Raw genomic sequence first — 14603 nt, 5'->3', positions numbered from 1 at the left:
AAATCAATCTTAAATATCTACCTGAATGTATCTCAAGTTTTCCAGCCTCCCCACACGCACGGTTTTCTCTTTCTCTCTCTCACTCTGTCTGTCTCACGTTTTGACAAGCGAGCAACTTAATTAAGTTTGCTAATTTATTAAGTTCTTTATCTACAGAAATTCATTAGACAGCATCTCAAAAAATAAACTCCAAGACTACAAAGTATACCATGAAAAATAATTTCCTTAGAAAAGGATTTCCTTTAGCAAAAGTACAAACAAGAGGAAAGGTGAGGGCATTTCAGACAAAAAGTTCAAAAAGTGGCATCAGAGAGCAGGGACTGCAATGAGGCATACGAAAAACCAAAAAATATGCGCACAAAAGATGATTAATAATCTTCAAGACAGACGCTCACACAGACCCCAACCATATAGCATCCTCCCCTGCAAGCAAAAGTGTCCTCTAGGACACAAGACAAATGTCTTCGCTGCGTGGTCGCTTTCACAGTTAATTTAAGTTTCCCAAGCCAAACGGATGCAGGACCTGAGCCGGGAATGTACAATTTTGCTGATTTTGTCAACTGTTTGTCGCTGATAAAATTATTAGCCCTCCTTTGTTTCTTACTCCTCGCACTCTGAAAAAAAACCAAGAAGAACGGATCTTCTGTCTCCACTAGAACCAAAATGGAATTTAAGGGTGGAGTACAATTTTTTGTTCGTGCTCGAATTTTTGTATTAAAATGCAAATTTTTTGTTAATTTTGTTGTTTTTGTTTTAATCAGCAGGAAACCACCAAAGCCACACAGCCACCAGCCAATGTTCCCACTCCTCCTCCTCGGACCGTTGCACTTGGCTGATGATGAATGTTGAACCCTGGCGTATGTCCCAGGAAACGGAAGAAAGACCTGAGGTCACCCCAAGGCTGAAAGATTGTTTCTTTTTAATATTTTTCTAATTTTCTGTTTGCTGGTTTTATAATTTTTAATTTCCGCTGTTAATGGAGAGACTTATGAGGTTCTAATTAGAGAATTTTGACTTGGAAAACGTAACTTTAGGAAGCCTTAAATCATTAGGAAAATTCCTTTGACATTCCCTGCATCCATAACTACTAATAAAAAAATCTAAAATACCTTCGCTCTACTTTGTCTTGAAACTTAAACCATTAGTTAAACTCTTGGTTAAGTGCTTGTGAGCCAAATTTTTGATGTTCTGTGCTGTGTTCTCCATCTCAAAAGAAAAACCGCCAGAGAACCTTTCGTTCAGACATAAACAATTAAACTCATTTGACGATTAATTACGCGCCGCTTCCAAATCGCGTGCATGCCGCCTCGAGCGCCCCCTAGTCCCGAGCAAAATTGTTCTATCAAAACACATCCCAGAGACAACATCAACGAGTTCCTATAGCCATAGCTGTAGATACACACCACAGAGAAAAGCTTCCATAGAACAACAGCTAAAGTACAAATTCATTTGCTGCTAAAGACACAAGAGGCATGTTGCATGTCGTGTCATAATCTTGATGAATGCATAATTGCATGCCATGCAATCCCGCTCCCAATCCACTCCACAGAAGAGTACTTTTTGTACTCCCGCACTGTTCCCAGTATTGAAATGGGTTGAAAATGTCAACCAGCATAACAGAGACAGAGAGAGAGCACCCTAATTTTCCAAATGTTTTCATATATTTCAATAGTTTTTCCGACAACTGATGCTTGCATGCAATGTATGAATTATGCGGCAATTAATTTAGGATCTAAAAACCATCTACGAGTAGATCCCAACCACCATCATCATCTTGACGCGCGACTCATTCATAGGTTTCTTCGTATATTTTCGATCCCATTCATTCAGAGATCGAAAGAGAGAAAGAGACTTTGGTGACCTAAATTATTCAATTCATTTTTATTTATTTTTAATTTTTTGATTTGTTGCAATATTTCCCCCAGAGAGAGAGAGCGAGTGCAAAGGGGTCTGCTTGTTTGTGTAACTATTTATTCTAATTTGACCCGCTTATTGAACGGGGGCCTACCCTCAGCCACAGCCTCAGCCTCTCCCTTACCCCGTTTTCCATTAATTGTCGGAGCGATGTCGGTTAAATGATGAATCACTTTTTCATTAAAGCTTGACTTTGAGTGTGACCCTCATGTTGGCTGGCGTTGGCTCTCTTGTGCGGTTAATGGCTAGCTTTCTTATGGATGGGTAAACCTACCCGAGAGTTTTCTTTGTTTCCCAACCAGAATCGAAAGCAGCTTCTTCAAACATCAAACTCGTGCTGAATCAGCACTGTGACCCAGCGACACACAAACCCCCATCCAACCAAAAAACGATAACGAAAATGCACAAGAAAGAATACGAAAAGAATCTGAAGAACTAAACGATAACACACCTGCAAAACGAAACGGAACGTGAGGGTGGGTCTGCAGTATTTAAGCAGAGGTGAAGGCCACATGAAGACAGTTGAACTTTCGGTTCCATTTTAATAACAACTAAAGTCGGAACTAAATTCGAAATGAGTATGGCCATCGTTCCAGTATCTGTTTTTCTTCTGTTGTGTCTTCTGGCAGGATTGATGGCGCAGGATCGCGTCACCTCCTCCGACGACGATGGACTCGAAATGGACTTCGAAGACGATTCTGGTCCCGAAAGTGGTTCACCTGCAACGGCAGCTCAAGGGATAAATGCGACAGCCGTTACAATTGTTCCTGGAACTGTTCCCACTTCTGAGCCCACAACTGTTCCTACCACAACTTTTCCCATCACATCTGTTCCCAGCACGACTGGGAAAACAATTACCAAAACATCTGAGAGGGCTAAACTTTTTGCGGAGAACAACGCTGTTCCCAGCTCATCTGTTCCCACTACAGCTGTGTCAGCTGTTCCCAGCAACACTGGTTCCACTGAAGCAACAACTGAACAATCGGAAAAAGCTAAGCTTTTAACACTTCTCACCAAGAACTCCGCAACCCTGAGCCTATCAAGGATATTGCTCAGCGATATCGTTGCCACTAACAGAAAAATCAACTGGAATCTTGCCAGAAAGAAGGAATCCATATTACTGATACGCCACGCCGAAGGACTCGTGCTTAATGCCACCAGAACTTTGTTCTCCACTGAGGCTGAGCTCCTTGGTGGCATTGTCAAAGCTATCCGAAAGATAGATAGGCATGCAATACACACAATCGATGATGTCGCATATGTGATGCATTTGCAGGATGAGACAAAGGAAAGAATCGACCGTTTTTCTGTGAAAATTGGGGAAATTCAGAACAAAATCCTCCGCAGCTCCCAGGGATTCGATAAGAAGCTACATCGCTTGGGACAAATTCTTCAGCAGAATATCAAATTCAAGGTTCTGAACCTCAATCTAACAGCCAGCAGACTTAACACCTCTCAAATCAACTCTTTGGCAGAGCTTGAGAATCTCCCTATCGTGCTGGAGAAAAGCAGGAACAGCGTAGTGAAGCTAACATCATTGGAGCACCAATTGTACCTTCTCAACAAAACCCAAAGTACGATTCTGGATAGCCTGTCGGAAGATGTCCAAAATATGGATCACACAAACCTCGGTTCGATCAGCGATCAGCTTCAGTCACTCATCATGTCCCAAAAGCGCACGGAACTGGATTTGGCTGTCTGCGACAGGGAATCAGGAAGTGATATATTTCAATATTATTTTTGATGGGTTACGATACTCGAGAACTACTCGAGATCCTAAGCTGACTTAGAATGCTGATTCCAAAAAACACGTGGAAGCGGGTGTATCACCCAAATCAACGAATATCTGTAAATAAACGTAATAAACGCAAACTAATTTATTGAGTAGAGACTGTAATTAATCCCAATAAACTTCTGTACATTATTCTGGGAATAGTTTTCAATCTTGTAGCAGTTCAATCCTTACAATCAAAAGGTTCTACCCCTTCATAAGTTCACCTCTAATTAAAGACTTTCTCTTCGCACTGCCCATGGCAGAACCTCTACACTTTAAAGTCAAATACTTTGGCAATACATTTGCAGTTTCAGTTTTCCAGTTGTCGGCCAGAAATTGTTCACGCCAAATACGAGTATGCCAACTATTTTGGCTATCAATTTACAGTCAAGCGAGGACACCGTGAAGCTGCTAAATGAAACTGATACCAGAACAAACCCCAGAACGAATCCCAGAACAGAGCGAGGAGTACTATGCACAAATGTCTTGAGAGGACATGAAGCTGGAGGCGGAGTAGGAGTAGGAGGCAGACGATGGCGCGAAACAAAAGTCAAAACAAGCGCAACATGAATGAACCTTTTAACATACTTGTAGTTACTAATTCCAGGTGACAGGCGACACAATGTGTCGAAGTGGATTTTTCATTTGTGCACCATAGGGCACCCATGAGCAGGAGGAGCAGTCCATAAACAGAAGATACATCCAAACAACAAGAACAAGAACAAAAGTGAGCAAAATCAAAGGCTACCCAAAAGTAGTACCAGATGCTCGACGCGAAGGTGTTGCCCCGCATATCGCTTGCCAGGGCGACCATCTCTTTGGGCACACGACAGATCTTCCCTTTAGGATTCCTTCTTCTTTTTTTGGCACAAGCCGGGCAATAAATTATCAGATACAGCATCGACTCGAAGTTGAAGTCAAAACAAAGGCATAAACACTCAGAGATGGCAACAAAGCACGCACTCGACCAATTGACGACATAAAAGACCAGAACAAAAACCAGTATCGACGGCGAGGCGCGGGAAGAGTGGGAACAGGAATCAGAAGCAAAACAAAACGAAGGCAGGAATGACCAGAAGTAGGACCAAAACGAAGCCCAGAAATGACCAGAAGTATGCCCAAAAAGTATTGGAACAAGAGAGGACAAAACGCAGCGGAACATATAAACATTGACAACATGCTGCGACATGGAATCGCTTTGGGTCCATTCCCATTCCCGTTCCCATTCCATTGCCAACCCCAGAGTCCAGTCCCTGGCTATCGGAAGCAGCAGCAGCAGCGGCAGTGACAACTTCGAGGGCAAAGTCAATGAGCGCCTTCCTGCTCCCTGTTATCGTCTGCTACTCCTCTGGTGTAACTCCTACTCCTACTGCTGTCTGGCTGGAGGACAAAAGGATCCCGGCGTGTTGCAAATCAAAACATGGTAACAACGACAGCAAACAAAACTCGCAACATGCGTCGAAATGCTAAGAAATATTTTCACTCCGAGACCAGCTGAAAATTCTGAAACACTGAAACATGCAAACGGCTAAAAGTTCTCCACCCATAAAGTTCTCTAAAGAGGGAGGACCATTGTTTATGGAGTGGGTCTTTTTTTTGGGGAAAGTCAAATGCGCGTTCTCATGGAAGGTAGTGAAGGTATTGGAAGAACTCTCAGGGAAGATATCAATAGGTTGAAAAAGTGAGTGTAGAAAGGTTGATCATACTCGTATGAGGACAGAACTTTCCACTTCACTGTTAAATTTCTCCCTCCAACATTATTTCTTCCACTTTCTATCCAAAAACCCAATACCACAATTCTATAATTTCCCATCGTTACCACTTAATTAAACCCAATTAATCTACAATATAAATTATTAAATTTCATAAGGCAACAAAAGTTAAATAACTTACAGGCAGACATCTACACTGACGAGAGGTTTCGACACCCAAAACCAAGCCACAAACTCCTCCAGAGAGCCACAAGAGCAACAGCAGCGCATCTGCCACAAGAGCAACAGAGTCGAGAACCAGAGACTCTGCCATAAGACCAAAATGAAGACCAAGACGATGCGGATGATTATGAAGAAGAGTGAGAGAGAGAGAGTGGTGCAGGGTATCGGGTTGGGGGTCCCCTGGATGGGGGATTGGTATCACAGAGAATCGGGATGGGATGGGTTGGGATGAAGCTCGCCTCGGTTACGGTTCGGTTCAGTTCGCCAGCTCCATGCTGTGCGCGATTCATGTTTGGTGATTAAAGTAAAGTTCGTAAATTTACAGTTTTCATCAAAGCGGCGACTGTGGCATGGACTGGACTCACCTTTTCACTGTGGTGCTGCTGCTCTCAAACAGAGAGTTCGGCTCAGAGTTCAGGCCCAGGTGACTGGGACTTCGACTCCAGCAGCGACTCCAACATACTCCTCACCCAGACACAGACTCCGACTCCTTTGGCTTTTCCTAAACTGATTTCCAGCAATAAGCATTAGTTGAAAATTGCAATTGTTTTTGCAAAAAGGGTGAAGAAGGGGGCACACCGCGGGGGAGTGCCGTGGCAGAGTCTCCACTGCACGATTCCTGCACAGCGTTGCAGTTGGAGACCCAAAGGAGGTGGTGGCAGAGGCACATCATCAACGTCCCCAGCCACATCGTCACTGGAACCCAAAAGGAGAAAAATCCAATTGTATTTAACGAATTTTTGTTTTCTTGTGCCTTGGACTTCGATGTGCCAGACATCGAAGTGGAGTGTGCAGTCCAGAGTGGAGCGTGGAGTGTGGAGCGTGGAGTGTGGTGCACCTCTGTCTGCCGTGAATCATATGGACACCATTAAATGGAAAGGTACGACCAATGGCAATCACCAACACGCGTCAATTGTGCGCGCTGTGTGAGACCACTCTCTGTGGCGAAGGGAAATCTCTGAAAACTCTGAAAATGCAATGCTGAAAACTGAGAAGGAACCCCTGAAAATCTGTTCAGCGATCTGCACAGCTAACTTTTGATCAGAGCTGAGCGCGTGCTCGTGACACGCAAAGATATTTTACAAAGGTGTGTACGAAGATTGGATTTCAGAGCAAGCACGAGGGCATCACAGAGTCTGATTGCAACCACAAATGAAATCGATTGGGGCTTAAATTTCAGGGTATGCGTGGCAGATGGGGGCATATAGGCCTAGATAAAATGGTTGAGACAAACAGCAGAATCTTTTGAATGCTTAAGAGGAGGAATAACCAATATTAGTATTGTTAGTTATTTTCATATATTGAGTAACATTTGGTAGTACTAAGTATAAGCCTTTCCATATTTCCACATAGATTTATTATAGTCCAAGGAATATTCCAACAAGAACTATAAATTATAAGTATTTTATTTTCTCATATTGTTAGATGTTTTCTGATTTTTGTTGATGAATTCCTAAGTGTTAAACTTCTCCGTTTGTATTTGCCCCAAAAAAACGCTAAGTACAGGGTATCCCATTGTCGGAGTGGTCAGCTGAAGAGTTCTCTGCTTGTATTTTTAGTTGGAAATGGGATTCTCGGATTGCGCCTGTGAAAATGACCCGGCAACCATTCCACGAGTAGATGTGCGGTGTCAATGCTTATCAAAGACCTGCAGTCCGTTGCATTGGTGCCCGCGGAAACCGCAACCCATTAATAAAACCTAATAACAACATAAATGCCAATATCTTTTTAACAAATTTGCGTGGCCCACAGCCTCCGGGGGCTGCAGTGCAGTGGGCTGGTGTTCAGATTTCGATAAGTGAACTAAATAAGCAGATTAAACCCGATAGATCGTAATAAATGTAATTTGAATTTCCTCGTCCTGATGTGTGCCTCCTGAGTTCTGGCCTGTGGAACATTACTTAATTGCATGGACAAGGATATCACCAGGCAATCGATCGTCACGGATTATAGAACGTGTAATAGAACCAGTTCAAATTATGCCTTCGAGTGGCTCTGAAAAAAGGGTTACAGGTGTTGATTGTTGCCTCTCCTCTGTGTTGCAAGTTGGCGATGCCTGATGGGGAGATACAGCAGATGATGATGCTGTGGATGCCACTATGGAAGGTATTGCAGACGAAGATGTAGAAGATGATGATGTAGATGCATCTAGAGATGTTGCTGTGGTCCGTCGAACGTGTTGCAAATTATTGCATTTCGTACGTGAGCCCAAAAGGGTGAGGAAACACCCAGAACAGGAATCTATACTAGAGCGACCCAGAACAGGGATCCATATATTGGTACGGAATTCACGAGAGTCCACTGAACTGATCTAAAAAATCTCTTCATTTAGTTGTGGGCCATCGATTCCGGGTTCAATTAACGTCTACTTTGCTTGGCCAACAAATTGATCAAACTCTGAAATTGCTGCCGCCTGATGCCGCAACATGACTCTATTTTATTTGCTCTTGTTGCTGCTTATTGCTCGCTGCAGCCTCTAGCCTCCTGGCTCCTGCATCTTGCCGCAAGCCCCACTCTGGCTACCTCCGAAGACAATCAAACCGAGACTGCACCACAATTTGAGTTCAGAGTCCCGGGGTCAAGCCACTGCTAGCTACTGAATTTAACAGAAAAATTTGTAGCCAAAAACTGTATTCTGTTTTTGAATACTCTCGAAGAGAGTATTGTGGGTTCGTACACTGGCAAGGCAGTAAAAAAAGCATAGGGCAGACTTATGCATTTCCCTTATTTTGATAGTTCTGAGTACTGTTCGCGAGTCATGTGGCAGCTGCGGTCGATCTACTAGGCGGGTAGTGGGCAGCGTTGGTGAAACATATTTGTACGAAAAACTTTTCTTTTTTCTTCCAAATATTTCAATTCAAAACTCATTGTCATTTCTTATTCCATATCTGGTTTATATTTTAAAGGGTATCAAACTCTTCGGCTCTCTACGAGACTGCCTTCCTACCTCATGATTTAATTCGAGGGCAAACAAAATCTTTTATTTTAGTTTTCGGAATCTACATCTGGAGTTCGAACAGCAAACAGAAATTGTTTTGATAAAAATCTGTAGCGGAAAATTTGGGGGTTTTTCCCTGCGCTTGCTCAAAAGTCAATAACAATAACGTGCCAAAAGTTTGCTACTGAATTTTAAATATTAATATCTTTTACAGAGTCTGGATACAGAGATACTGGTGCTTGGGGGACTCCGCCCCGCCTCGTGGTTTGGCTTTGGACTTTTGGGTTGCACGTTTTTGTTGTAGCGGAAAAATTGTTACTTTGAACATGAAAAATATCTTGTTTAGATTTTATTTCAGAGATAGACAACAAGTAGACTTAATTATCATTTTCTTTGCGAATATATAAATACATTAGCTAGGGTCTCGGCGGTGGCTTATTGAGGGCGGTTGCGGCAGCGGCTGCCTCATTTTGGCCAACTTTCGCCAATGGGAAAAGTCCAAAAAAACCAAAAGAAACGAAACGAACCGAACCGCGTACCACAATCATTTCCCAGCAAATCTATGCGCATCTCTATGCAAATGTGTGTTGTATCCGAACCGAATTAAGAATAGCCAGAGAATACTTAGGACGATCCCGAGCCAAGCCGAGTCGCGTTGAGGCTATGGCCAAACATATTTTCCATGTCGATGCCATCGATTGCGTTATGCAAAATATATGCAAATGCCATAAATACGAGAGAGTCGAGAGTGGCAGTCTCCTTCCATCCTTCCGTGCCATCCGTCCCATCTGCCTGCCTTTTCTATGCCACTCTTTGCGAGCTTTTCCAGGGAAAACTTGTGGCGCGGCTTTGAAGAGTCGCGACTTTCCGACTCTTACGACTTGCGACTCTGGCGATTTGAGAGATTTGTGAAATTTATCGGGCCAGTTGAGAGTGGGTAAGTGGGTGGATGGATGGATGCTCGGATGCTTGCTTTTGCTGGCTGGAAAGGTGTCGAGAGGTGGCTTGCGGTTAGGTGGTGGGTGTTTGTATCTGTTTGTGCTGCTGCTGCTGTTGCTGTTGCTGCTGCTTATGTTGCATTCTCGGAACGGTAGTTAGGCCGCTGACTGGAATAATCGACAACTTTGACAACGATTTGAATATCGTTTTGTTGCCTAAATTGAGAGTTTGGTCAGGAGGCTGAGGGAGAGTAGGATAGATGGATGGTTAGAAATCTGCAATATCACGACGTTGAACCCATCTGTCAGGGAGTTTGTAATTGAGCCCAAGGAATACCAAATCCCAACCGGTGAACATTTTTGTGGGCATAATGAGGTGTTTGTATAGTGAGGGATCATCCAAGGGTCATGAGTGGCACGCGGAAAACTTAAGGTGTACTTTAGAGAGATAATTTCATTAGAAAACAAAACACATTTGTATTCCATTTTAGACTCGAGCTATTGATCTTTTAGTTTTACTTTTCTTCTGCTAAAATGTTCGAAATTTGTATACATTAAAAGAAAATTCAACGAATGCATGGGAAAGAGATTTCCTTTCATTTATTACACATTAATCTCGAATTTTTCATATATGTATTTCGAGATTTCAAAAGTTTTTTGTAGACTGGGGCTCAGCCTGTGGTAAATATTTGTATCACCAAAATGACAAAAAATTATGAGAGTTCGATGGTAAAATATTTTGCATCAAAATCAAAACCATAAATCTTACACAAATAGCACTCAAAAAGCAATAAGACTATTTCAACGCCATTGTGTGCTAAGTAGATTTCAAAAAGGCGATACAAATTCCAGACTGCTGTCCAGACAATGGACAGGGAGGGGGCATAAGGTATGCTGCATGCGGCATGCGTTGCTGCAACAGCAATAGCAGCAGCTACTGAGGCAGTTGCAAACGGGCTTCTCCTGCTGCTACGCAATTTCCATGACAATGCCACCAGGGCCTGGACCAGGGCTAATCTATGAGGCAAGATCACAGGCAAAAGATGTTGCAAGATGTTCCGTTTTGACCAGGTTTTTGCTGAATCAATTTGTTAGAGAAACAATGACCCAAACACAGGACAAAGGCCCAAACAACTGGACAGGGGCCCTCTGGAGAGGCGTGTGACATTAGCAGACAGTTTTGCGGGCACCATCGTTATGAGGGTGGATTCTTCTTTGCCCTTCCCCTTCCCCGTTCTCATAAACGCACAGCCAGAGATAATCGGATTGTTCAGGCCCAAAAGGTAATTTGTGGGTTTTTAAGTCCAACATACAGCTGTACTGGCCGTACAGAGCTGCAGAAAGTTACGAGTTTATGCAAAAAATATTCGAAGAGACAACTTCTTCAACATTTTCGAATGCCAGCGGGTGGCTTATCGCATAACGTTTATCGTTTATCGCGGTAATTCCCCCACCACTCAGCAGTCAACACTGTCGAAAGTTCAAGGAATTCCAAGGATGAGGAAACACTTCTTCTTTTTTCGGGTAAAAGTGTCACTCGCACACATGCAAACGACGTCATCGTTGTCGCGAGCCATTCAAGATCTGCATCGCACCACTGCAGTGGTTGCAGCTGACCCAACATGCAAAAGAAGCAGCAGATAATCATGTCTTGCCACAGCAGCCGGCAGCCGGCAACTGTGCCACACACTCCTATCTGATCTTTAGCATCAATAAGTCGTACCACCTATAGATGACCAATACGCTGAGGTGTGGACAGGGAGGTGGCGAAAAATGTTGTCAAGAAATGAAAGATCTTTGCCTGCTCCTACGAGTATTTTCAGTCTTTCTCTCTGTGAATCGTTCTCCAAGTGGTGTAAGTGTCTTTCTATTTACGTATCCCACAGCAATTCAACTTTGTACATTTGCAAGTGCCAGCATCAATTAAAACTAATAGAACAATTAATGAAACACAAACCGCAAAATGCAACCACAGAAGCGAGAACTTAGAAGGAGACAAGCCACATAAAACGTTGAACGCAAAAGGGAAGGCAAACGGGGCACATGAACGAAGTGGGAATGCTCTGAAAACTTCATTAAAATATTATTTTATTAATACTTTAAATAAAAGCATTACAAATGCATGCGGTACTGTCGTACAGAAGCCATAAAAGAGTTTTGCTCTGCCGAAATGAACGAATATAATTTCCACACAAAACAGGAACAAAAAGATATGCAATTACATGCCTCCTGTGAGAATTGAACTCACGGCCCCTGGTTTACAAGACCAGTGCTCTGCCACTGAGCTAAAGAGGCTTGCTTGAAAAGAACAAACCATCAAGAAATAAAAAGGTAGCTACAGAGGTGGCAGTAGCATCTATCTAAAGATACATCTTTAAAAACTTATCTCGGGGTAGTGCGAATATGTATGTATGTATGTATGTACATAAGTTTCCATTCATATCTTATCAAATGATGTTTCGACACATGTCGAAATTCTGAACACAACTTCTATATTGTGTTGACTTCATATAAGTTTCGAGAACAATCTAAACAAAATTAAACCGCAAAATGTAACTCTAATCCTCTTCCTTTTGGGTGTGCCAAACCTCTCACTAAATCAGAAATGCCCCTTAAAAAAAGAGTATTCCAGGCGCTCGCGTAACTGTCTCTCAAAAGCAAAGAAAGAGTTTTGTTCTGCCGTAGTCATGATGATCCCCATATAATCATCATTGTCTTTGGCAATTAAGCAATATGAATAAGTAAATGAATGAATGACTGAATGAACGGATGAGTGAGCCAGTGAATGCATGCCTTAATAATTTCTCAACTCTAATTCACAAGAAATTAGAAATGGGTGCGGGTGCCCCAACGCTGCTCCCCTCTCTAGATCTGTGTGGCAAGATTGAACTGTAGGGCGTGGCAATGGTGTGGCTCCCCATTTGTGTCTGCGATGGTGTGTGTTTGTGTGTGGCAGGCAGAGTGCAGAAACAGTTAAATGCCAGATTGCAGTCACAGGAACATGCAATTCCAGGCCCAGCACTTGAAAAACAATTGAATCTATGAATTATGAAATATTTTAAGTCAAGCAAAATGCTCTTCCCCCTTCGCTTCCGCCTGGCTCTGTGTAGCTCCCTAATTAACTAAGTGCCACGCACCTTGAAGCCAGAGAGTCACAGCTGGGGAGAAAACTAAGAGGAAAACACACCCATTTTCCAGTTCCCATTTTCCATTTCCCATTTCCAGCTTCATGCATTTTTAATTCCCTTAATAGCTTTTGTCGCTCTAGCTCTAGAGCCAGGAACCAGAGCCAGACATTGATGGACCAGCAGAAGCCAACAAACAACAAAAATTAAAACACCAAAAATTCTGTGTACTCTACCGCAGGTGTCCTGGTGGCCACAGCATGCAGATTAATTCCCCCGGACCATTGCGCAGGGCAAGACCAGGGCCAGGGGCAGCGGCATGGATGGCCTGTAAAAAAGTCCACCCAAAAAAGTTGTCCTTACCTGGGTCGCATCTGCTGGCTAAAACTAAGCGCAATGTGTCCTCCATCAAAATTAATTACCAAAAGGAGCAAAGCAGCGCCCACCATGGTGCAAGGCCAATTGTCAGTTGCGGTTGCCGGGGCGCAAAAGTTAAAAGGGGGCGACTTTGCCACCCATCTTCCCACAGTTTTCCCTAAAGCTCTCATCAGTCAACACTTGCGTAACAGTCGCCAAAATGATAAATTGCCACCCCCCTCGGACAGTTCGAAGGACGACGGGACCTTGCCACTCAACGCGCATTTTGTGGCAGAGTCAGCGCGATATCAAGTCGATAGACACTTTGTTGTATACTTTGGGGCGCTGACTGGAAAAAGCCAAAATTAGATTGAGATGGAAACTGGATTGAACCAATATTTGAAAACTTATATAGATCTGACAGGGAAAAGACGGAACAAGAAAGATATTCTTTAATTTACTTTAATTTAATGCATTCCAAACGAAACTGCTCACACTTTTCTACAAAGCTACTCTGCGAGAGAGAAATAGGGAGAGATACAATACATACAACTATCACAAACATCCAACAATACTCAAAAATATTCTTAAATTTTTAAACTTCACAAAAACTCCCACATTTGAGCATATCTGAAAATGCCTGCATCCATTCTCCCATCATTCAATCTGCAATTCAGTGACAGCGCTCCCTCTTTGACTTTTGGAATGCGAATTTCTCAACGCATAAATTCTCCGCAGCACGAACAATAAAGCTGAAAGGATAATGCCGATGCAACTGAATGCAAGGGAAGCCAATGAAAGGATATTGGGGTGGGGTGTCGGGTGGGGGTGTCGTCTGATTTATTGGCTAATGCGCATTTCATGCCCTCGGTGCCCTCTCGGCGGCGACACCAGAAGTTGAGGCCAAATTAATTAACAACAAGGCGAACGCATGGCATTGTCGCTGTCTGTTGTCGCTTCGGTGTCGCGTTGTTGGTTTTTAATTAAGGAGTTGAATGCAAAATCAAAATTAAAGTGATTTACGCCACAGATAAAAAACCCACCAAGAAAAAACCAAAACGAAACGTACTGAAAGTACTGCCTGCTTTAATTATAAACAAATACGAGAGCGATGAAAAGCCAATGATAAAATAAACAAATAATTAAAAGGCGGCAAAGTTTGGAAGTCGCTTGGGGGTCGATTTGTTGTATTCTCGTAAAAAACATTTTCCTGTCAATATTTGCCCTCCAGCCAGGGTGTGTCAACTGAAAGTAGAACTTTTTGGTGGTGGAGCAGTGTCTGATGTCCTGTCAATGATAATGTCACACATGATTGCTCCTGGGTGGGCTTTTCGAAATCCCCTCTCTAAGATTTCTGTCTGCGTTTCTAATTAAAAATGTAAAACATACAAAATATAAATATAACACACATTTGTGGGTGACATTTTCTTGTTGGCTTTTGCACTCTGTCCATGGGGGTTAATAGCGGTTACCCTTAAGCGGGTAAACAAGGATCGGTGGAATTATATTTTAGAGTGTTAGGGCGGCTGTAATGATTGATTTTCCAATGGAACAACTATTTAACAGCAAACAGCACCTTTAATGTTTTCGTTCAAAATAGGAACAAAAATATATGCAATTACA

At 42.8% G+C, this 14603-nt stretch overlaps 1 protein-coding gene and 1 non-coding gene across 2 annotated transcripts; one reads left to right on the top strand and one right to left on the bottom strand.

Annotated features, from left to right (window-relative positions):
* The first annotated feature begins 2548 nt into the window (after positions 1-2548).
* LOC117898769 lies at positions 2549-3658 on the top strand. Its single transcript, XM_034808403.1, has one exon. It carries the CDS (start codon positions 2549-2551, stop codon positions 3656-3658), a length of 1110 nt encoding a protein of 369 aa, XP_034664294.1.
* Positions 3659-11721: 8063 nt separating this feature from the next.
* Trnat-ugu lies at positions 11722-11793 on the bottom strand. Its single transcript has one exon. It is a non-coding gene; the product is annotated as a tRNA-Thr (tRNA).
* Between the last annotated feature and the right edge of the window lie 2810 nt (positions 11794-14603).

This window comes from Drosophila subobscura, chromosome O (genome assembly GCF_008121235.1).
Source record: "Drosophila subobscura isolate 14011-0131.10 chromosome O, UCBerk_Dsub_1.0, whole genome shotgun sequence".
Taxonomy (NCBI): Eukaryota; Metazoa; Arthropoda; class Insecta; order Diptera; family Drosophilidae; genus Drosophila; species Drosophila subobscura.
The sequence above is the reverse complement of the archived record's forward strand: the minus strand, read 5'-3'. Positions and strand labels throughout refer to the sequence as shown.